At 42.6% G+C, this 25,256-nt stretch overlaps 2 protein-coding genes across 6 annotated transcripts in view; both read left to right on the top strand.

Moving 5' to 3' along the window:
- The window catches only part of LOC109402320 (uncharacterized), a 397,433-nt gene that overhangs the window by 89,754 nt on the left and 282,423 nt on the right, over positions 1-25,256 (top strand). The window contains exon 1 of one of the 5 annotated variants that reach the window (XM_062860913.1): positions 22,716-23,856. The exons of the other annotated variants lie outside the window; for them this stretch is intronic. The gene's annotated coding sequence lies outside the window, so the exon portion shown is untranslated. Of the gene's footprint in view, positions 1-22,715; positions 23,857-25,256 lie in introns of those variants that run through there. 5 annotated transcript variants of the gene reach the window in all.
- Positions 57-4,663, top strand: LOC134292137 (uncharacterized). The gene is made up of 3 exons (XM_062860906.1): positions 57-919; positions 977-1,279; positions 2,120-4,663. The coding sequence occupies exons 1-3, from the start codon at positions 851-853 to the stop codon at positions 3,653-3,655; spliced, it is 1,908 nt and encodes a 635-aa protein (XP_062716890.1). The 5' UTR covers positions 57-850; the 3' UTR covers positions 3,656-4,663.

Here is a 25,256-nt window from a genome sequence, read left to right as displayed (position 1 = left end):
AGCGCACTATGCGCGACGTTAGGTCCGACGCGGGTGCTGCAAATATAATCAAAATGGTTGTTTAGAGCCGATGCACACGGGCGGCGCGTCGGCGTCCTGAGTTACACGCAATCAAATGGGAGAATGCACACGACACCGCAACGCAACCGCACCGCTACCGCGACGCACCGTGTGCGTCACGCAATGTCAACGCATGCCCCACAGGAACGCTGCGGCGACGCGCGTTGATTCACGCTGCGTGCACGCGGCGCCATGGATAGCCTTATAAGCTATTTTACGAGACGTTCTACCGGTGGGCCGCTCATTGTTATTGTTTACATTTGGTGTTTTTGTTTTCGCGAAAAGTAGCATAACATGTGGTGAGCGCTAATCAGATTTTTGCTGGTAGAGATGTTTCGGTTTCTAATGCGGCATGTATGAATCCCCCGAGCTGTATGATGTCACTAGCAGATGAAAAAAACATCCCCACGGTCTACGGATATTAATTATAGTGGGCGGATTGACGCATTTTTGCAGATAAATGAACCCCGTTTATTGAATGGACCCTAATCACATGTTATGCTAGCGAAAATGTAAATAAATGCGCCCACCGGTTGGACTTCAAAGCTGGTAAACATTCAAAAAACAGCTGATTTGAAACGTCTCATAAAATGCCTTATTCCAAACGATTCAGCTTTTTTCCGTGCAAGCATGAAAAGACAACATTACTATAGATAGACTGACCATGATTACCTGTCAATAATTTCAAGTTGTGTTTGGTTGTTTTGTTGCCGATTTTGGAAATCGAAAAGTGAGAAATGCACAGCTTTTGGAGATTACCGGAGGTTTTTGATAAAGTTCTTTATTAAAAATGAGTAGTCGATGCAGGCGGCAGTACTTCTTAGCGGAGGAAAACTATGGAAATAAATATGTCAAAAAAGTAAGTACGATTTGCTACCAATTAGTACGGTGAATCAATTGATGATTTTGTTTGCAGCCAAAGCGCGTAAAGATAGGGCTGCAGCAGAATCCACTAAACGTTCTATATTCAGAAGAATCCGATGATCATGAGCTGCCCAACAACGCGGATGAGGACGGCTCGGATAAGCAATCCCCTTGTTCTCTGCCCAAACCCCTGGAATCATTGGCGAGTAAACTGCATCCAGAAGATTTCGACAGTCCTGGAAAGCCAACTGGAGAAGGTGGAACGATGGAAAGAACTGTTAGACAGTATTACGACATGGGCGAATCGGAGTCAGAAGACGACATTTCCAATTGCACTTCCGGAACTTTGAATGATGTAAGTGTAGAAGCCGTTATACCAGAATAAACATCAACTCGATTAAGTCGGTCGATAAATTGGCCAATTGTTGCACCGACGCCTATGGGAGTTTTACACTGGGATTGACCGACAAATTGCCTGATTAAACAATGCAATCGGGTGATCAGTACCGTGATATCACCTAATTCCAATCACTTATTTTCGGTTCCTAATTTCGTTCACCATGCAAAATAAATGGGGTGAACGAAATTAAGAACCGAAAAAAAGTGATTGGAATTAGGTGATGTCACGGTATTAAATGTACTTGACTGTGAGGGCCACTATAGCCACAGCTGTAAAAGCATGGGTATTCAGCAAGACCATGCTGAGGGAGACGGGTTCGATTCCCGGTCGGTCCAGGAACTTTTCGTAAAGGAAATTTCCTTGACTTCCTTGGGCATAGAGTATCTTCGTGCCTGCCACAGGATATACACATGAAAACTGGTTATTGGAAGAGGAAGCTCTCAGCTAATAACTGTGGAAGTGCTCATAGAACACTAAGCTGAGCAGCAGGCTTTGTCCCAGTGGGGACGTTACGCCATTAAGAAGAAGAAGAAATGTACTTGACCGGTTTTCGTCGGAACATTCCACTTAATCTGGTGGTTGATATCTGAAAAAAAAAACTCCCATTAAGCATCGGTGCAATAATTGATCGATTTTTCAACAGACTTAGTCAGAAAATGTTGAATAAAAAATATGCAAATACTGCCCGAATGCAATGTTCTTGATCGTTTTTTTTGTTGGAAAACTTTACAATCTAATAGTTCTTAGAACATCTTAACATATTTTTTTCAAATTAAATATTTTTATGGTTTTCAGCTATTTTCTTCGGTAATCGCTAATAAGCAATTCAAATGCATGTCCGATTTGAAATATTCCGAAGTCTTGTTCATGGTAATGAACTTTTACATACGGCATGGTTTGACTCAGTCAGCATTGGAGGATTTATTAAAACTGCTAAATGTGATCACCGGAGTAAAAACCTTTCCTGAAACCTTTTCGTCGTTCTTGGCTCAAGTTCGAATGAACCCATATAATTCGTATCGCGTGTATTTTTGTACGAATTGCCATCTTGATTATGGAAAAGATGAACCAAAAGTGAATGTTAAATGTCCTGTTTGTGACAGCAACGAAAAGGATTTCTTTTTGGTTATTCCGATTGAACAACAGATACGTGAAATGGTTACGCAGTTTAATGATAAAATCGTGAAATATGCGCAGACGATCGAGAAAGATAAACTTGCAGACATCAATCGAGGACAATATGCGAAGGAGAAACTAGCAGGAGAAACGCGAACAGTTCTGACTTTGAGCGCCAACACCGACGGAGCTGCCGCTTACAAAAGCACTACTCAAAAACCTCTGTACCCCGTGTTTCTGACCCTAAATAATCTTCCTCCAGTGGACCGGTTCTCGAAGCATAATCTGATCGTTAACGCCCTCTGGTTGTCAAAAGGCGAGCCAAATACAAACTTGTTGTTTAAATACCTTTGCTTAGAGTTGATCCATTTAGAGAAAACAGGAATTAATATAAACGGTTCTGTGTACTCAATCATGCTGTTGCAAGTGAACCTAGATTCCGTCGCAAGATGCAAGGTACAAAACCTGAAGCAGTTCAACGGGAATTATGGATGCACGTACTGCCTTCATCCGGGGGACTTGAAGGAATCGGGTACCTCCAGGTGTTATCCGATCAGAAAACAAGTGGCGGCACGACAGAACAACACTACAAGGAAACAAATGGACGAAATGTGCAGGGATGGAAATGAAAAATTTGGAGTTCTGGGGAAAACAGTTTTTGCATCACTGCGTGCGTTCGATGTGATATCATCATTCCCTCCTGACTATATGCATGCAGTTCTACTAGGAGTAATGAAACAGGTGTGGACCATGTGGACGGAGAGCGAGTTTCACAAACAACCTTTCTACATCGGGAACTCGTTGCAAGAAGTTGAAAAAAGATTATTGTCCTTTCGACCACCATCGTCCTTCGCGAGGTATCCTCGTCAGCTGAAAGAGTTCAAAAAGTACAAGGCCAACGAATGGGAAGCCATATTGTTGCACTATATCTACCCAGCTCTCAAAGGGATATTACCACAAGTTTATTTGGATCACATTATGCTTCTTTCTTCGTCAATTTTCAAGCTCCTAAGCCCAAAGCTGAACGAATCGACTATCAATGGCTGTGATAAACAGTTAAAGCAGTTTGAAACCAAATTTCAAACACTGTATGGAAGAGAGAGTATGACGTACAATGTTCATTTAGTAAGACATCTCATACAAGCAGTTAGAAATTTCGGAGCATTGTATAATTTCTCTCTCTTTCCCTACGAATCAGGTAGTTATAAAATTTGATTTTCATATAAGGGACCGTTCATATACCACATAATCCAAATTCTGACCGTCTCAGACTCTCCCCTCGTTGGCTTTTATCCATACACACATTTCGAAAAGTGTATGCAGCGTAGACTTTGAATAGAACCGCCTTAATCTTCATTAAAAGTCTACGTGGTTTGTGGACGGCCCATAGTAACCGTCACCAATGGTTTTTCTAATATTATTTCAATACTTCTTTTTTTCAGGTAATGCTATGTTACTGGCTTATCGAACAAGCAACAAGAAACCTATTTTGCAAATTGAGAAGAAATATTGCATCAACAAAATGTGCCACTACACAGAACTTCCTTCAGCTTCGCCTATCCAAAACTGGGTGAAAACGGTATGGACAAAAGAACACACTCCATTACAGTTTGACTCTAAAACTGTATTTGTTCCATGCGATTCAGTTGTTTATGATGACGATGTAGATGAAAGAATTTTTAGCGTACATAGCAGGTGTCACAAGAATGGCTTAATTTTGTGTACACGAGACATTTGTAAAGGTAGCAACTATGATGATTCATGGATTGAGAAAAATGGATCATTTTACTGCATAACTCACATATTGTGCGATAAAAATAACTTGATTTACATTGTAGGACAGCGTGCAAAAACTAAAAAGATATATGATAATTTGTATGCATGCCATTTAACTGAAGAAATACGAGTTGTAAAAGTCAATGATTCAGTTCAACAGTGCATCGCTATGCAGATAGAACAAAATCAAACAATTGAAAGATTTATTTCAAGGTGTAAAATTCGAACGCAGTGCGATTAATTCTCAGTTGTTTTTTATAACATCTCCTTCAATTATATGTAATAAGGGTTCATTCAAATATTACGTAACGCGAAATTTGACAATTTTAGACCCCCTCCCTCCCCCACGTAACAACTTTTGTATGGGAAATTTTGGAATTTTGTATGAAGCGTAACACAGTGCTAGACCCCCTCCCTCCCCCCTTAGCGTTACGTAATATTTGAACGAACCCTAAACCAATGGCTAAATGTACAATAATTTTTAGTAAGTCTTTTGTTCACGATAGGTACATCATTACGTATTTTTCTCATATAATGCCTTAACAGTTATTTTTTCACCTTGGGTACTATTAGTGGTATAGAACCATCGACATGAGAAAACCAAACTCTTTTTTTAATTATACGTGGATGTGAAAAACAAAAAAATGGGCGTTGAAATGTTTATAACAGTGTTAAGAATGCAAGAACAACCTATTTATTATAAATCTTCTATAAATAATATCAATTTGAGATATGATATCAAATTGTGCTCTTTATTTGATATTCCCAAAATCACGAACATCATCGTAATATCAAAAAATGATTTCACATCATAAGCAGATATTGAATTGATATTATTTAGATATTCCCCTCTACCCGGGATCCATTCCACCAATTGATGCTTGCGTTCCACAATGGATTCCTGATAATCGATGTTACTGATCCGAGGTACGATAGCATTACGATGTTGTTCTGAGCTCCAATTGTTCCCGCTGAACTGGATGGTTGAAGCACGGTACTACGCGGTGTCCGTGCTTCCAATGAAAGTTCTTTTGACGATGACGCTACTTGTGATGAATCACCGTGCGGTACTATTGTCGTCGCGGTTGAAACCCGAAGTTTCCCCACACCCGACAATCGAATTTTCTAAAAATCCATACGTGAAACCTAACGTCGGACGTAGTGCGCTGGACAGCGGACCTGGCTCTCTATCCAGCGCACTGTGCCCGACGTACGTCCGACACACGGTTTATGAGAAAAATCGATTTTCGCGTGTCAAAAATTCCGATTTTCAACTGCACGAACAATATTTGCAGATGATTGTGTAGTTGACTCCTGATACTGATAATTTAGTTCCGGAGTCGCGCCCGATTTGAACTGTTCCACTGGTGGAGTCAAACCTATCTGAGGAACAACATTTGATGCACCAGCGGGTGGTGTTACTGTACTGCTCACTTATTTTTTTTTATGTACGATCGCTGGAAATGGATAGTTTATGAATATAGAAACAGAGATGGGAGATCCTAAATTTGGATCTTTCCTTCTGGTTAGATTACAGCAGCTTCTTCTTGCCCTTGAAGCCCGATACATCCGTTTTCGAAAGCTCTTCTACGGAACTCTCCGCTGCTGTGGAAACTCCGCTTCTGGTCACTATCACCGGTTTTCCAGTTGTTCCATCACTGCGTTCTGCTTCTTTCCGCATCTTGGCAATTTTGTCGTTGTTCAAATACGAAAAACTTACTTCTGCTTGTGCACAACCAGCCAGATTTTTCACTTATATTTGTTTACGTTTACGCCATCGACACGATAAATGCAGGGTTGCCAAAACACTTAGAAATTGGTATATATACAAAAATAGTGTTTTAATTTGAAAATGAAGCATTATTTTCCTTTTTTTAGATTTTTCGTTTTAAGCTCAGTTTCATACCGATGCATCATCGCGATGCTTGTATTCAAATAACAGTGATGAGAATTAAATGTGAGCTTAATCATCTAGCACAGAGAAACAGACGTCACACTTTCATCGCCTCCCATCGAACACATTTTTAAACTTCGAGCAGTCGCGTTCGGCTACCAGCAGCGACGCCTCGCTCACGTTGTATACCACAAGCGATGGTGCGGGGGGGGGGGGGGGGGGGGGGGGGGGGGTTCGGTTCGTTGAAGCTTATAAGTAACTACTGTGAGAGTCGAAATCCTAAACTGTATCTATCCCTTCCTCAGTGGTTACCATTGTTGCCAGTTTGTCGGTAACAGCTCACTACCGCCATTTAGCGGCGGCCCAGCCAAACACAGTACGTTTAGCATTGAGCGATTATGTTTTCGTAACGATGTTTTTCAATGAAATTTGTTCTAAGTGTTATGTCTGTTTCTCTATGATCTTCGTTTTCACTTCGACTTTTTGGCAACAGTCCTAATTCATAAACGAAAAGAGATATCGCAATTATGAGCACATTTTTGGCCCTTTAGAGTCCTAAAATCACCGATTCTAGTAGAATAGGGTATTTTTTCGCCGAAGAAATTTCATGATTTTTTTGACCCCATGCAATTTTTGAGAACTTTAGACCCCGTGGGGACCACTTAGCCTTGAGATATGGACTTCAAATTTTGGCATGATGATTTTTTAGCCAAAACGATCGTTTTGCAATATTGAACTTTTAACATTTCCAACTTTAGCAAAAATAGACGCGGCCTAATAAACATCCATGCGTCTATTGGTCTGTCAATGTGTTTTAACTGTCTGATCTGAAAACGTGTTTTTGTGTGAGGCGGGTTAGATGTAAAAAAAAGGTTCCAAGGGTTTCGCGAGGGGAAAAGTACTTGAAAGAGCTACTGCCTGACTTCGTCTAGGTGGCAATCCGCCACCCTTTGTAGGCAAGGATGCCCCGACGTGAAAGAGAATAAAAGAGGGAGTAATCTGCGGAGTAACAAGTGGGAATTACGACACCGAGTTAGAAGATCCCGGGCTGCCCAGAGCCAAGACGCAAATTAGTTTCTGTGGTATATCTGTGCGGTCTTAAGAAATTTTATCAGTTACCTCTCAAAAGATGGGTCATTTTGAAATGCTCTGATTACGTCGGTAATGTCATGTATTCTTCTCAGATCATCAAGAACCGGACAGTGACTGATAATGTGCTCGGTTGTGCAGCATTCCCCGCACGATTCGCAATGTTTGTGGAAACCATCTGTACCACCGCTCATATCGTGCGACATTCTGCTGTGCCCAGTTCTTAGTCTGGATAGTATGACTGCGACATTTTGCTGTGTTCAGTTCTTAGTCTGGATAGTATGCCCTGCTCTCACCGTGCCGGTAAGTCATCCCACGGGGAGGTCGTATTTTTGATTTTACGGCAGAAAAGCAGTTCCCGTCGCCATTACTGGGACCAGGAATCCCAGACCGTGTTTTTCGACCACTTTTTAATGTCTTCTGATGGAATTTTCCTAGTTAGTAATGGTCCGTTTCGACCGGTCCCCGCTAGTACGTCCGCTTTTTCATTTCCAGCAATTCCAGAGTGGCCTGGAACCCATATAAACGATACATCGACCTCACTTTGCTCTAAATCGGGCTGAATGCGCTGAATGTAGATACGGATGTTTATTCGTTGGTGACTCGAGCGCTGTCAAGGCACTAGCTGAATCAGTGACTATTAGAACTGGTTCATCACTTGGGGGTACAATAGCTTGTAGGATTGCCGCAGCCTCGGCGAAAATACTGAACAGGCACTTGGTTAACTGTAGCATCGTTCTATTTGGTCACCCAGTATTCCTAGGCCGACCTTATCACCTACATAGTTTGGAGCCGTCAGTGAATCTGACTTCATGAGCGTTGTACTGCTTCTCAATCCTCACGTAAAAAAGAGCTTTGACTCTTTCGGGTGTAGACAGATTGGACCATATGTTTCTAAGAAAAACAAGTTGAAATTACCTATTATTCGTAATCCTATCTATATGTATCAAAATACATATGCGTGTTTATAAGCTGTTGGGCATCCTATTGGAATGCACCGTTACCGGTTTGATTGAGAAGTTTATTTTAGCAGTTATTCAAGAATTGTACTTAGCTCACTCTTAATTAACGAATATTTATAAAAAACACTGGTCATCTGAATGAATGATTATAAACTGTGTAACTCCAATATTCTAAAAAAATATCGAACTTTGGAAAAACATTTAAAATTTGTTAGCCGTAACGTGCTCACATGGTCCTCTTTGATTTAACGCCGACCATATGCACGAGGAAATGAACATGTCCTCGAAGGCGGTGACATCCATCAGCCGGTGAGCGCTGAACTTTCCAATTGTTTGTTTCTATAGAGTTTTGCATCGAAATTTAACCTCAATTTTCTTTCCGAGAGAGCGAAAAGAACGGCAACGAATGGGAATCAAAACAAACCACCGGAAAATGTCAAAATTCGCGTGAGAGGGAAAAGGAAGGGACGAACGAGAATGAACCGAACGTTAATTCGTGACGTCACCTTGGAGCGTTCAGGTCTTCTTTGATGAACCCGAACCCGTGGCCCTTTAGTAAATCAACGAGTAGGTATGTTTGCGTTGCACAGGTTGTCGCCATTATTGGTATCGGTTCATATTATTTTGCTTGTGGTTCACGGCTGGTTCACAGGGTCTGACACCAACCCACCAACCCAGGGAACTAGGCTTACCTTCCCGGAAGCTACGAGATCTGCATTGGAGTTTCCTCCAAACATACTTACCTTACCAGTCAGGCTAAGGCCGGGGTGGCCTCTGCTGTACATAGTAGCCGCCTCCATTCCACTCGGTCCATGGCTGTTTGTCTCCAGTTCCGCACTCTGCGTAGGGTCCGAAGATCGTCCTCCACTTGGTCGACCCACCTAGCTCGCTGCGCTCCACGTCTTCTTGTACCGGTCGGATGACTCTCGAGAACCATTTTGGTCGGGTTGCTATCCGACATCCTGATGACGTGACCCGTCCACCATAGCCTCCCGATTTTCGCGGTATGGACGATGGTTGGTTCTCCCAGCAGCTGATGCAGCTCGTGGTTCATTCGCCTTCTCCAAGTCCCGTCTTCCATCTGCACTCCGCCGTAGATGGTACGCAACACCTTCCGTTCGAAAACTCCAAGGGCGCGTTGGTCCTCTGCACGTTGGGACCATGTTTCGTGCCCATAGAGAACGACCGGTCTAATCAACGTTTTGTAGATGGTTAACTTCGTGTTACGGCGAACTTTATTCGATCGTAGAGTTCTGCGGAGTCCAAAGTAGGCACGATTTCCTGCCACAATGCGCCTCTGAATTTCTCTGCTGGTGTCATTGTCGTCGGTCACCAGTGAGCCCAAGTACACGAATTCTTCAGCCGCCTCGATTTCATCATCGTCGATATGAATTCGGGGTGGCGGGCGCGGTGATTCCTCCCTGGAGCTCTTTGCCATCATGTACTTTGTCTTCGACACATTAATGACTAATCAGATTCGCCTGGCTTCACTCTTTGGCCGGATGTACGTTTCCGCCATCGTCTCAAATTTGAAAATCGTCCCACTCGTGTTTATCCCCGCTCTTCGTGTTACACCCTCCAAAGCAATGTTGAACAGCAAGCACGAAAGACCATCACCTTGCCGTAACCCTCTGCGAGATTCGAAGGGACTCGAGAGTGTCTCTGATACTCGAACTACGCACATCACTCGATTCATCGTCGCCTTGATCAATCGTATCAGTTTATCCGGGATTCTGTATTCGTGCATAATCTGCCATAGCTGTTCTCGATCGATTGTATCATACGCCGATTTGAAATCGATGAACAAGTGATGTGTGGGCACGTTGTATTCGCGGCATTTCTGCAACACATGGCGGATGGCGAACATATAGTCCGTTGTAGCGCGTTCACCCATAAATCCAGCCTGATATTGCCCCACGAACTCTCTTGCAATCGGTGATAGACGGCGGCATAAAATTTGAGAGAGTATCTTGTAGGCAGCGCTCAGTAGTGTGATCGCGCGGTAGTTCCCGCAATCCAACTTGTCGCCCTTTTTGTAGATGGGACACACGATACCTTCCATCCATTCCTCCGGTAATACTTCCTCCTCCCAAATATTGGTAATGACCCAGTGTAGTGCTCTCACCAGTGCTTCTCCACCGTATTTTAGAAGCTCGCTTGGTAGTTGATCTGCTCCAGCGGCTTTGTTGTTTTTCAACCGGCCAACCTCCTCCTCAATCTCTTGAAGGTCAGGGGCCGGAAGCCTTTCGTCCTGTGCACATACTCCTAGATCTGTTACCCTGAGACGAGACTCGCGAAGACGGTCTTCTTTTTCTCCACTTTGTTATTTTTTTTTCTTCCTATCTGTGTTGGCATTATGTTTTGGGCTGGTGGTTCAAACACGTACGGGATCGCATCTCCTCACATGCAGTGTGACTGAATCCCATTCACGCACAAAATCATGTTGAGGTGAAATTTTGCATCGCCAACAACCGCCAAGCCAAGTAATCATTGGAATATTTTGTTTTCAATTTATTTTTGACAGTACAGGAGAAGAAAATGCTGCTCGGAGTGAATTTTGGCTTCAGAATTTATCTCGGATAGCAATACTTTACTCGTTTTAGGTAAAGTAATCAAACGGGCTACAACTGACAGCTCAGTTGGGCTGCACTTGACGTTGCTTTTTTTCCTCTTCGCGAGTCTCGTCTCAGCTGTTACCACGCCACCTCCGGTACTTGCAACGTCGCCATTGAGGTGCTCATCGTAATGCTGCCGCCACCTCTCGGCCACCTCACGCTCGCTCGTGAGAATATTCCCGTGATTATCTCGGCACATGTCGGCTTGTGGCACAAAGCCTCTGCGCGAGCGGTTCAGCTTCTCGTAGAACTTTCGTGTGTCCTTAGCGCGGTACAGCTCTTCCATCGCTTCGCGATCTCGTTCTTCCTGCTGGCGCTTCTTCATCCGGAAGACTGAGTTCTGCCTGTTCCGCGCCTGTTTGTAACGTGCCTCATTCGCTCTCGTACGGTGTTGCAGCATTCTCGCCCATGCTACATTCTTCTCGTTTTTCAACTGTTCACATTCGCCGTCGTACCAGTCGTTTCTGTGATTCGGAGTCACGAAGCCTAGTGCTGTAGCCGAGGTACTACCTATGGCGGATCGGATGTCCCTCCAGCCATCTTCAAGTGTAGCTGCGCCAAGCTGCTCTTCCGTTGGTATCCTCCAAACATATGTCGTTTTCGTTTTTGATTCAGTTCCAACCTAGGTTGGAACTGGATGAGATCACAGTTTCAACCCCAACCCGACTTCGGTTTCGCTTGTACTAAAGTTTGTTTGAGTTTGATTGACGTTTGTTTGTTTACACATTTTCCGCCAATCCAGTTCCAACCCAGGTTCAAAAACGAATTCGACAATAGTCATGTTAATTAATGGGCACTGCTCGGCAGTTTGCTTTGCTGATTGTGTTCAGCCAAGATAAATTCAACACATTTTACTAGCTACTATCGAGAATCTTTTGATCGAGCATTCAAAAGTGCCTAGAAGCTAAACGTTAGTCAATGAGCTGATAATTCAGATATCATACCCACCTTCTTCACCGTCAAGTAAAAACGTGAAAATTTGGTTTTCCGCTTTCTGACATTTGCCAACTGCTTCCAAGCATGAGTAACAGCGACTTCATCGTATTCACACCATCAAAGCCACGCGAACACCTCTCGTGCATAAATCTATTCCATTGGTAAGCATGGCTGTCGAATGACTAATGCGATAACAATCACGCAGTCTGTGCTGAGATCTCGCATGTCTTTCGAACATGGTTGGCTCCGTTTAAGCCAAATGTAGAGATGATAAAAATAAATAAAATAATTAGTCAAAGTTCACATGTCAGAGGGAAGGAATGAATTCCAATTAAGACCATTAGAAAAAAAAAACTGTTCGAACGTTGTATCTGCATCGTTTAATTGCCATCTTTTGTGATTGTTAAAAGCTTTTTTAACCTTTCAATCGCATAAAACATAAGAAAAATATATTATACTGTTACTAGTAAATGTTAGTCACAATGGAATTTTTATGTCAAGGCATTGAGCTACGAATTTAAAATTATGGACAATGATTGGAACCTCATTGAAAATAATGCAAAGAAATCGGTGAACTTAACCCTCCTAAGATGTGGCACCACGATGGTGCAAGTTCAGCGTGCATGTCTGGATCATATTGACTCCAAAATCTAACTAGTTAGGGTTAAATGAGCTTTTCACCTTTACATTTCTTACGAAATTCTCCAGGGTCGATCAGTGTTCTTCACGGTACCTTGACCAGTACGAAAATTCCGCAAGAATTGGTTCTAGATTTGCACTTCCTGGAACAAGCTAAGAATAAGTAAAGTGAATTTAACCATTTATCCGGACTTCGTTTACAGCGAAGAAAATTGAAAACACATCCGGGCAGCTTAAACAGAAGCTACCATAGAAAAAAAAACTAACTTTTCATTAAAGCGCGGCTGAAACGGTACAGCTTTCCGGTGACTGGCGGCGGGTGAAGATAATGACGGTCACACTACCTTCACGTTTTTAATTATCCCAAATCGTCTTTCGCTCGAGATGTGTATCGCCTGTGTGCCACCATACCCCGAATAGTCGGGCGGGCGTCGCGTCGGTGTCCGCTGACTGGTGCCAAGAACATAACAAACTTTTTCCTTCACTCAGGTGGCTGGCCAGATACAGTTATGTTCGCTTCCTTGGGTCCAACGCGCTCAAATTTGGTTTCTATCCGGCGGAGGAAACATTTCGTTCTACCTACCTGAGCTAGGGGGCCCTAGCAAGATGATCACGAAACATAACTTTGAGTTACGAGTCGCCCGGGCTGCTCACCCGCATGGTCTGATTTATTGTTTCCGTCATGGGATCGTTTTCCATTGTGGCGGGGAGTATTCTTTTACTGCAGCAGCTTTCGACGAAAGGTACGAAAGGTTCCAGAGCAGAGAATCGAGAAATTTTCGACACTTCCATTTAATGAATTAATTACTAAGTTTGGTCTTTATTGAGCAACGTGCTAGGTTGATGAACTCTCGTTGAAAGTTTAAAGTGTTGTTTTAATTGTCTACGAGTGTTTCGGTTTACTCTATGACCGCTGAGTTCTAATTCTTTGTTTTTTTTCCCAATATTGCGGAGGAGTTTGATGGATAATAGCAAACCGTTCGAAGTAAATTGAAAATGTACCTATTTATAGTACTTGACCATGAACCATGACTCCAAAGCGAATGGTTCCAACGGAGATACGCCACGGAATGCACAATCTGCAAGATTTTCCTTTGAAAGAACGTGAGCACAGTGCTTTCTAGGCAGGATATCCAGAATCGAAGAAGTTCTATTTGCTATGTAGGTTTTCCGCTAGTGGAGGTGGCTGGATAGCCACTGTAATACAATGGTGGAATCCGTCCAGACGTACTGATCGATTTGGATTTTTTCGTGCGGTGTTGCTACTTGCTGCATGTGCTTCACCAACAGCTCTGCTACGTTGAGTTCTAGACGTGGCATAGAAATTTGACGAACTGGAGCGTCCTTCGTTTTCGCGGCTTGCAAGGTAACATGAACATCTCCGTTGCTGTCTACTAACCGCAGGTAGGGTCTGGGACCATTTGGGCAGGAGCACCTATTTTGGGCACTTGCTGCTATAACTCAGTCAATTTTGAACCGATTGGCTTGATTTTTGAGACACGATCAGCAAGGCACAGTAGCTAGTCATGTTTCAAAATTCAAGTCAATCGGTTTGAAATCGACTGAGTTATAGCAGCAAGTGCCCAAAATAGGTGCTCCTGCCCAAATGGTCCCAGACCCTATATCACTCGTTCAATCGCCCGTGCGAACCATCTGAATGGATCGAATAGCTTCGCCGAGTCCGACAACAGCTGGGTGTTTCATGTTCGGCCCGTCAGATGGCATGATCACTTTGAACGTGAAAACGTCTTCGGTTGGAAGCCAGTGTATCCCAAGCGCCTTCACAGTGTTCCGTTCGTCCGGGGATTGGATCGGCCTCGAGGTGTTCATGGTGTCCGACAATGATCCCTGGGCGCAGTATCATAACGTCCGAGGCCATAATGTCCTAGGACTTTATGGCACATTTTTTCGAGGCATAACGCCCAAACATGCAACTATGTCACGAGGTCCTAGGAAAGAAGGCACATAGGATTTTATGACGCATCCAAGCTTTTGGACGTTATTTCGCAAAAAAAACGCGCCATAAGGACCAGGACATTATGGCCTTGGACGTTATGATCCGGCCCCTGATCCCTGTACTTCAGGCGAGTTTGAACTCCATTTACGAAAGGTACACCCAGCTTCCCCAAGAATCTCGATGATTTGCGCGATTAATTGTATTCCGCCGGATTCGCACCCTATTTTAGATCGTCGACTTAGGTATGTTTCACAACTCGTTCTGCTGCTTCCGAGTATGTTGATTCGTATACTTCGGCTGCTATCGCAAGGAATCCTGAACCCTTCAAACCAACGGTAAGTAAACGTAACGGTAAGTAAACGAAAATGCTGGATTGGCTTATCGGGTGAGTCTTGCCAGACGATGCGCATGTAGTCGATGTCACCAGGATGTACTAGCACCTGCCGATACATCTTCTGGTTGTCCTCTATTAAGAACACCGGACCGGGTACGATCGGAATCGCAGCATCACGTTCCGAATCCTCCCAGAGCATCCGCAGCGTCCGGACGATGTCAATCTCTTGGTTTAGATTGATGATCGAGTGGTAGGCATGAACACATTCTTGTTACGCGAGCTTACCTGCGACCATCCATCCGAAAATGGAACGCTTTGCCACAGGAGTTCCAATTGTGATTCTTGACCTGTCCTGATTCCGATAGGGCACATTGGATTCGCTGAATCGCTGGCACGGCATGGTAGCCGTCAGTTTCCCTAGATCGTAGGCTTTAGTGGTTAGCTTGATTTCATCCTCGAAGCGCGATGACAACACCGGCTGTGAGACCGACAACCTCTGCGTTGACGACGGTGACCTCCAGTGTAGCGTTGTTACGTCTCAACCCATGACGTTTTACGCACGCTTCCTTGCTTAGAGGCACTTGCGAATCGCTGTCGATTAGACCTCGTACGTCGTGCATTTGATCGCCACTTCCTTTGACACGTACCACCACCGTTGGCAGTAGCGGAATTGTAGATTTGTCACCGCCTGTGCTGAGGTGATGTTGACCGACGACGCTGATTTTAGATTGGATTCCTGGTAGGACTGAACCTGCTCCGGCACATTTACAGCTTGTGTTGCTCCCTGCCTGCACAATAGGGTGTGGTGACATTGCTTCCAATCCGTTAAGCGGCAGGCAAACTTCGATGGGCATTTTTCCGCTGCATGGGAGGAGCGCAAACAGTTGAAACACAGTTTTGACGATTGTGCCAACTCTCTGCGTGTACGACGTCCTTGAAGCGGTTACAGTGATAGATCAGGTGATCCTTTGTTGCCGAAGACGCGTTGGTTTGCACTTTCTCCCCACAACAGGTTGATGAGCCACAGATCCCTCGATTCAAACTCATTTCCGAACTGACATATGACATCGTTGGATGTGATCACCAGCTTATTGAGCCCGGGTGCAGTTTATGTTGATGGTGAGTCGATAAACTCTCGAACCAAGACAAACACGGTATCGTTTTCTTGTTGTAGTGGGTCTGCAGTGTTTCCGAGGCTTCTTTTTAATTTGTGTCACTGATCGGGAACGAGCTGACCATTTTCTTCGCTTCGCCGTCCAAGTACAATAGCAGGTACTGCACCATAGGTGACTCCTTGAGGTTTGTCCTGCTGTACTACCGTTCTGGACCCAATTGTCCCATATAACATGGGACAACCATGCGTAGAACGGCAGTGTAGATGGTGCTCACGAACAGGTCCTCAAAAGAATGAAAGTATTTCTGTTCGTCTTTGAACACCGGGATGTTGAGCTGAGGAAGCATCACGTCCAGTTGGTGGTCCTGATGCGAAGCCGATCCAGCAGCTGCTGCTGCAGGGGGTTGAATTTGGTGCATGATCAAGGCTTGCGGAAAACTCTGATAGCATCTCTCAGATCATTAGTGGATTCCCCAGTTTCAGCACTGTAGATGGACATCCAGTCCTGATTGTTCTGCAGGAACGCCGTGTACAAACCTTCCTCTTTGAAGTAAACCTCGTCGAACTGCAGCCGGTAGTTGAACACCGACGCGACGTCTTCCAAATTTCTGGTGCTCTCTTCTTCGATCGTGGTCTGGATGCCGTCGAATTATCCAGCAAGTTCCGTGAGTTTGTCTTTCCGCTCCTATATCCCTTCTTAGGTGGGATTCCAAGTGCAGAGGATTTCTGCGACGGAGAGCACCCATTTTGCCTTAGCGAACATAATTTCCCTTTTCGCCCACAACTTCTTCAACTCTTACTTACCAGTCAGACTAAGGCCTGAGTGTCCTCTGCTGTACACACGACTCGTCTCCATTCTACTTGGTCCATGGCTGTATGTCTCCAGTTCTACACTCTGCGAAGGGTCCGCCGATCGCTCTGCACTTGGTCGATCCACCTAGCTCGCTGCGCACCACGTCTTTTTTGACTCTCGAGAACCATTTTAGTCGAGTTGCTATCCGACATTCTGATGACGTGACCCGCCCACCGTAGCCTCCCGATTTTCGCGGTGTGGACGATTGTTAGTTCTCTCAGCAGTTGATGCAGTTCGTGGTTCATTCGCCTTCTCCAAGTCTCGTCTACCATCTGCACTCCGCCGTAGATGATACGCAACACCTTGGAAAACTCCAAGAGCGCATTGGTCCTATGCACGTAGAGTCCATGCTTCGTGCCCATAGAGGACTACCGGTCTAATCATCGTTTTGTAGATGGTTAACTTCGTGTGACGGCGAACTTTGTTTGATCGTAGAGTTCTGCGGAGTACAAAGTAAGCTCGATTTCCTGCCACAATGCGTTTGTGAATTCCTCAGCTAGTGTCGTTGTCGGCGGTCACCAGTGAGCCCAAGTACACGAATTCTTCAACCGCCTCAATTTCATCACCGTGGATAGAAATTCGGGGTGGCGGGCTCGCTGATTCCTTCCTGGAGCCCTTTGCCATCATGTACTGTGTCTTCGACACGTTAATGATTATTCCGATTCGTCTGGGTTTATTTTTCAGCCAGATGTACGTTTCCGCCATCGTCTCAAATTTACGAGCTGTTATATTAATATCATCAGTGAAACCAACATAGGCGAAACTACCGGGGGTGCCGGGGGTGCCTGGCACCCCCTAGAATTTCGATGCATTGCTGTGAAATATGGGGCGATGAATGATGAATGGATGAACTAATGAATATTTGTTTGTAGTGCACCCCCTGGCAAAAATCCGTAGTTTCGCCCATGGAAACCAAGCAGCTGAACGGACTTCAAGCTATATCATTTATCATATTTATCCGGAAATCCATATTCGTGCATAATCTGCCATAGCAGGTCTCGATCGACTGTATCATACGCCGATTTAAAATCGATGAACAAGTGATGTGTGGGCACGTTGTATTCGCGACATTTCTGCAACACCTGGCGGATGGCGAACATCTGGTCCGTTGTAGCGCGTTCACCCATGAACCCAGCCTGATATTGCCCCACGAACTCTTTTGCAATCGGCGATAGACGACGGCATAAAATTTGTGAGAGTTTCTTGTGGGCAGCGCTCAGTAGCAATGTTCTAAATTTCACCAGGTTAGGCCCATCGGGCAAAGTGGTGTTTGTGATATAATATTTTTGAAGTAGTAGTCGTGTCATAATCGCACGAAGTTGCCGAAGGTGACGTCACGTTCCAGAAGCTGCGAACAAATTTTCTGGTGAACGTGACGTCGCGATCAGCTGATCGGTTTGTTTACATATTTTTATCGACAAATACAGGCAAACATATCCGTTCACCCGGACCTGTGAATAATTGACATCGGCTCAGTAGTGTTATCGTGCGATCAGTGTACACAGAATATGGCACGGCCACAACGCTTTGTTTTTTCGTTAGCAGAAAATGTCAAAATCGCCCCCAAGTTTGTTCACAATAAAAACGTTAGGAATATTTGTTTTTTTATTCTCATTGTGATTTTCGCATTGTTTTACAACTGAAACTCGACTCTGAGGTTTGCAAGAGTTTTATTTCGTCCAAATGCTTATGAATTCGATGATGTGGGTCGAAAATTTCTGCAAAAGAGCCGGAATATCGGTACACGCACGGCAAACGATTTTTGTTTTACATATTGCTAATTGCTAATATATATAAAAATGAGTTTAAAGTTCCTTTGAGGCAACAAAACTCACGAACGGATGAACCAATCAGCATGACTCTTGCACGGTTCGATTCGTATTCATAGTGGCTGTGTTTATATACATAAAAAGTTACGAACATCATTCAAGAAGTATGAAGAATGTCAAAATACTGATTTTTATGAGCCGGGAAGAAATTTGGCGTGATTGAAATGAAATAAATCTAGAGTGCGTTGCTTCGATGTCCTCAACAGCTGCCAAACCACCACAGCTTGGCAAGACAAAGTTTGCCGGGACAGCTAGTTGCTCCTCCACTTTAACATCTTATTCAACATCTTATACGATCACTGGTTGACTGGGGTAGTTCCCGCAATCCAACTTGTCGCCCTTTTTGTAGATGGGGCACACGATACTCTTCCAACTCGCTCTTGTTCGTCATACCCGGACACAAAGGACCAAAATGTACCGGTGTGGATTGTAGCGACAGGGAGAGGTACGAACTTGGACCGGGAACCGACTTCCGGAACGACCGTAATTATTTCGCGGATACTTGTACGGGGTTTTCGGGACAGGTACATGTTCAACGGGGCTTTAGGACATTTGGTCGAATGACATTTAGGCGAATGGACATTTGGTCGCAACCCATTTTTTGAAAGATTTTGATTGCTGCTTGAGAATCATCTTCTGAAATGACCAACTAATAGACTAATAAAACAGGAAAATGTTGAGACAATTTTTTGATAGTTATTGTAGCTGACATTTTAGCCAAACATGTTTCTGGAAATCCGGATTTTCTTAAACCTATGGTGATCGGACCGGTTCACTCGAATCTGTTTTCAGTAATCTGAACTAGTTTCTGAATCCATCAAGCCCAAGACTATTCACATCTGTGAAAAAATGACGGAGATATGACCATTTGAATTTAAGGAATACCAGGGTATCATGCGGGCTTCTACGGGTGTATTTTTGGCGGGTAATTCAATTCAATCGCCATTTCGTTTGAATTATCAAATATTCCTGATCGCAGAGTGCTGAGTTTGAACTTTAACGTAAATTCACCGCTGCTTTTGTCAACTACCGCTCAAAGAACAGTTATCCGAAAAATGGTTTGTATCTTAAGAATTATTCAATCTAAAATCCACTTTGACATATACGTTAACCTAGTGGAAATGAACTGTTGGAGTTATTGTTTGTCAATTTGATCTGTTTGAGTTGAGTATTTGTTGAATTTTGGCCAATATGATTCCAAAATAAGTTCAGTAACATGAAAATTATGATACCGAATCCTGTAATACTATTTTCCACTCAAATCTCTTTTCATCTGTTAGTGCCTTTCGACCACATGTCCATTCGACGAATTGTCCATTCGACTAAATGTCATATGCTTCTTTTTCCACAAAATGGGTTTCGACCAAATATCCATTCGACCAAACATCCGTTCGACCAAATGCCATAGATCCGTTTTAAATATTCTAAAACAATTTTTAGTTAAATATTTTTATATTATAATTTTAGTTAAATGTTTGTCTTTTTCAGCTTACTTATCACTTGCTAAGACAACGTCTTTTTTCTATCTTTCTGTTTCAACGATCTTTGTATCAGTGTCTACTAAACTGTATCATATTTCACGGTTGTTTATAGATATTTAATGTCGCGTTACACCCCATTACACTAGTTTACAGCATTTTTGAACTCGGTAAGCTGATGATCGTTTTTGGTGTAGAATCATGCCCTGAGTTCGAAAACGCGAAGGAAAAAAATTACAGTAGAGCGGAAATTTTTTCGACTTTCCATACAAGGTTGATGATTTGAAATCGATTTTTGTTCTATTTTTAGGCAAAGTCGCTCACTTCACACATCTCATTCTCCGTAATCAATGCTCCGATTGAGCTGATTTTTTTACTGTAATTCACCTACGTATGATATGTCAAATAAACGTAGAGAAAGAATTTTTAAGTTGCTTTTTTCTTATGGAAAAAATTACATTTCTTCATATATTTTTGGAAAATTTGCTAAAATTTAAGGAGATCGTCCCCAAAACTCGCCAATATCTTGAATTTCATCAATCTGACGCAAAACCTGAATTCAGATGATCGAATTGTATTATATTCAGCTTTAAATTTATGGAAAAAGATTTAAATTTGGTTGAACAAAACGCAAGATTTTTGAATTTTATTAAATTCTATATTTTAAAAAGTTGTAAAACTCGATATTGAACTAAAACTCAAAAACTGTTCTACTTTAAATTTTTTGAAGCACGGTTTCGAAATCAGCGCTAAATTATACTTCAAAAATTTTGGTCGTTGACGGAAGTTCACGACTTTCGTTTTATTTTGTAAACTAGTGTTATCGGTAACCACACCAAAAACGGTTAAAAGCCTGGCGTAGACGAGACCGAATAACATGTTGTTGCTTTTGTGATAGCATGATTGCGCGTAAGCTTTCAGTGCATATGCTCGGCAGTGCAATCCTGTGATGGTAAATGAAGAGCATAAGAAAACACCACAGTAACCGGTCTCCGCTCAATTTTGAAGAGAGTCGCCATTGAGTGCCGCTCTCGATGATCGACTGCCAAAAAAGAACTCGCCGTTATCAGTTACCACAGTTGATTCGGGTACAAAACAGTGTTCTCAGATGTACTCATATTGATTTATAATAGTTTCTATACACTACTATTTACTACATATACGTATAACACTGCAACGAAATTTACAAAACTCGTACTACTGACTGGGAAACGAACGAGGATACCACCGTGTGTTTGAAGGCTTAGAATATTTTCGAAAAACAGCTATAACACCGGATAGATTACACTAGTTTACAGCATTTTTGAACTTGGTAAACTGATGATCATTTTTGGTGTAGAATCATGCCCTGAGTTCGAAAACGCGAAGGAAAAAAATTACAGTAGAGCGGAAATTTTTTCGACTTTCCATACAAGGTTGATGATTTGAAATCATCAATCAATGCTCCGATTGAGCTGAAATTTTTACTGTAACTCGCCTACATATGAAATGTCAAATAAACGTCGAAAAAGAATTTTTAAGTTGTTTTTTTCTTATTGAAAAAAAATAATTTCTTCAAAAAATTTTGAAAATTTTGCTAAAATTTAAGAAGATCGTCCCTAAAACTCGCCAATATCTTGAATTTCATCAATCTGACGCAAAACCTGTATTCAGATGATCGAATGGTATTGTATTCAGCTTTTAATTTATGGAAAAAGATTTAAAATTGGTTGAACAAAACGCAATATATTTTGATGTTAGTAAATTACATATTTTGAAAAGTTACAAAACTCGATATTGAGCTAAAACTCAAAAACTGTTCTACTTTAAATTTTTTGAAGGTCGGTTTAGAAATCAGCACTAAATTGTGCTTTAAAAATTTTGGTCATTGACAGAAGTTCGCGACTTTCGTTTTATTTTGTAAACTTGTGTTATCGTTATACATATGTACACGTTTGGTCAATGGCAACTTCTGGTACATTAAAACCAGGGTTGTGCAGTTTCAGGAGGGTCAATGTCGAATGACACTCGCTCTAACCATCACTTCATACGACAAACGCAGTCCATCAAAACATAATCGATTCACGCAAAAGCCACTCAAGCCAACCCTCGTTCAATGCAGAGTCAACCACATCCAACAGCAGCGATCGTCTCTTGTTTCCGAACCACACGATGAAACACCGAAGCGAGTTTTTGTTCTACGCTTTGCATTCTATTCATAGGGCGTGCTATGTTTGTGTCTGCTGTGCCATGCAATACAACTTAACAAATTGACCCTCATCCTGGCATTTTCAGACGAGAGTCACCCAGCAGTGAGTGACATAGCTCTGCGTCGGAACGACGGTTAAGAAGCGTTCGGCTACTCAAGAGATTTGCAGAGAAAGAGCGTGGCGGCGGCAGCCACCGTATCAATGCGTTCGTCTCGAATGTGTTCGTTTGCAACATAGAGACGGTCGGCTGTAGCGTTGATGGAGGAAGAAGGGCAATGTTGATGTTGCGGCTTTTTTGTGTTATGATGGTGATAATGCACAAGACTGATTAAAACCATTTGAACGTTTTTTTTTTGTCCAGCAACACGTCTTTTTGTTTCCACTCTAAAGCTTTGTAACGAACCAAAGCTTTCGGTACTTATACCAAGCTCCACATATCCGTTAAAACGCGGACTCACTCTCAGCATTTTCGACCTTATTTTATTCATACTCCGACTAAGCGCGCGTGTTGCTTTTTCCGCTCTCTCGCAACCATCAACGGCTCTCTGTTTACGCTGAACGCAACCTGAACGGCCAGGTAGGTGCCAGATCGCGGAAACACGCATCAACTCCACCACCTATCAGTAGAAAAGTTGCGGTGCTGGGCAGTGGCAGTATAAGCTTTCTTTCTCTCCGTCTGGTGCGCCTTCTCTCCCAGATCTGAGCACATCGATCGCGTTCGATCTCGGTCCATCCGTTCGAAGCAAATCCCCTTTTACCGGCTGACTGGGTGCAATTCACGCGATCCCCGCTCAATTCAGTTCGCGGTCGATTCGCGTAACGGAGCGGTCCAATAGTGAGCCCAGCCGCGTGCAGTGAAGTGATCAATGAGCTGTTGAAAGGCAGTTATTGGAAAATAGTACGCACAAATTTTCCAGAAATCGTGTTTACAAAGTGCGTGATCATCCAGTGCAGTGGGGATTGTTCCTGAAAAATTATTCAGCTCGGAACAAGCTGGTTCAAGGTCTCTCACAAAAATTTCACGAATTTGACCGCAAAGTGCTACACTAAATGATGCTCGTTTGGTGACGGTTGGCTGATCTTCGACGCGCAGTTGCTGTCGATGATGGATTATTGTGCACTCGAAAGTGAATGAAATATAGGCAACCTCAGACCTCTTGGAAAGCTGTGGCGAAGATAAATTGAATTAAAAGTTAATAATAAATTCCACCGTGCTTATTAGTGCAAGGAGAACGAATTTTTTTTTCAGTGCTTTTTGTGTGTATGAATGGCGGTATAGTACATATCAAGCCTACCCAGTGGCTGTGCTGTGGATATCATTTGCTTTCAGCCACATGGTCTTGAAAATCGCCGACCAACCCAGAAAAGAAGAGGATAGTGATTATTGCAGCTGTTTCTATGTCGGCAGTGGAGCCCATTTCCGATTCGTACATAGCACCTTGCTACAACAACAGTTAGCTCATAAAGTGGAAAGTCATTAGTTTCGTATATTTATGTACGGTGGTGATCTGTTGAGAAATATCTTCAAAGAAAAATAGAGGTGAAGTGTCTGCTGACGCTGAAGAGAGACATCCCAGCGCATATGTTTGAATAGCCAGGATTGTACCGAGGAATACTTGGGCTTGAGGAGGAAACCCATCTTATATTTAGGTTGGACACGGTCAATTTGGGTTGAGCACAACCCAAACGGATATAACACTGGCGGCAACGATACACAGAACTTCTGTCCCAGCAGTAGATCGTCACACAAGGTATTTGGTTTATTTAGTACATCAGCGGTTTCCAGATCTTTTATTTCTGGCACACTTTAGCACTACTCATTTCATACCTCCCTCCCCATCGTTGATTTGTATCGAAAATTCATCGTAAAATAGCTATTTATGCAATAAGTTGCAATTTTTTTCAGCACACATGAGTCGTACATTTGTCCAACCAAACTAGTCAAGTTGGATAAATACGAAATGTCAAGCTTTGAATCCGAAAAAATGACAAAGAAACATTTCGAAATGCTACACCATTGCAAAAAAAACACTTTTGCTTGACTTTCCATCATATAAATTACTTTCTTATGGAAATATTTTCAAGAATGATAAGTATTTAAAGAGGAGAATGGGCATAAATGTATGGGGTGTGGTCCATTCCATGGACACTTATGACTCCTGTCCTATCGGAAAGGCCTCAGCGAAATAGGAAAATGTCTATGAGGGGTTTAAAATATATACCAGGAGAAAAAAAGCAGTAGTGAAAGAGGTTTTGGGGTTTTGTATGGTAGGGTATGAGTGCCAAAAGTATTCTGACGCTCTCAAATTATTCCTATTCAAAAACAAGCGATTACGGCACCGTATCCATTCTTTTTGTTTTCATGTGTGCTCACTCATAAAAAAAAAACAAAAATAATAAACAAAACAAATATGGAACGTTATCCTTTGTTTGGAGTAGGATAAAAATGGGAGTTATATGCTTAACCTTAGTAGGATGTTCATGGCAAAAAATTTCCCAAATGGAGGAGAACGTGCCTCTGGAGCCGACCTACTGATGTTGGGGTCAATATGACCCAAGCTGACTCGATGAACGTGCACTACGCTATTGTTGTGCGCTTAGATTAATATCTTAGGAGGGTTAATAAGGAAACCAATACCCTATTATTGTAAACGGTTTATAAACTGTTTCGTTTAATAGTATTATCACTTATCAGGTACCGTAAAACGGGGTATCTTTGATAATGCAGTTAACTTTGATAGTGCGGCAGGCATTGTGTAATTTATCTTATAACTATGATTCCTTCAACCAGTTAAGAAAAAGGTAAACGTAAATCAATTCTATACATATGAAAGTAGACGTATTTTCATTAAAATCTAGTTTATATACAACTTTTTGGACAAAAAATAAAAAATTGTTGATATTTTTGTCATTTATCAACCTCTTCAAACAATCTGCTATACAACTTCGTTACATCTATTTTTTCAATGAATGGACTCTTATTCTCGATAGATTCATCATAGTAGATTCCAAATCTGGCCTTGAATCTCTTAACGAAGTGTGTTTTTATGAAATGGAAGCAATTTTGTAAACTGGGATATTAATCTCCATACATTGATAAACGCCTAAAAGTATGCAATGCCCTTGTAATTCCATGTAGATAAATATTTGT

This window comes from Aedes albopictus, chromosome 3 (genome assembly GCF_035046485.1).
Source record: "Aedes albopictus strain Foshan chromosome 3, AalbF5, whole genome shotgun sequence".
Taxonomy (NCBI): domain Eukaryota; kingdom Metazoa; phylum Arthropoda; class Insecta; order Diptera; family Culicidae; genus Aedes; species Aedes albopictus.
This window is presented reverse-complemented; position numbering and strand designations above follow the sequence as displayed.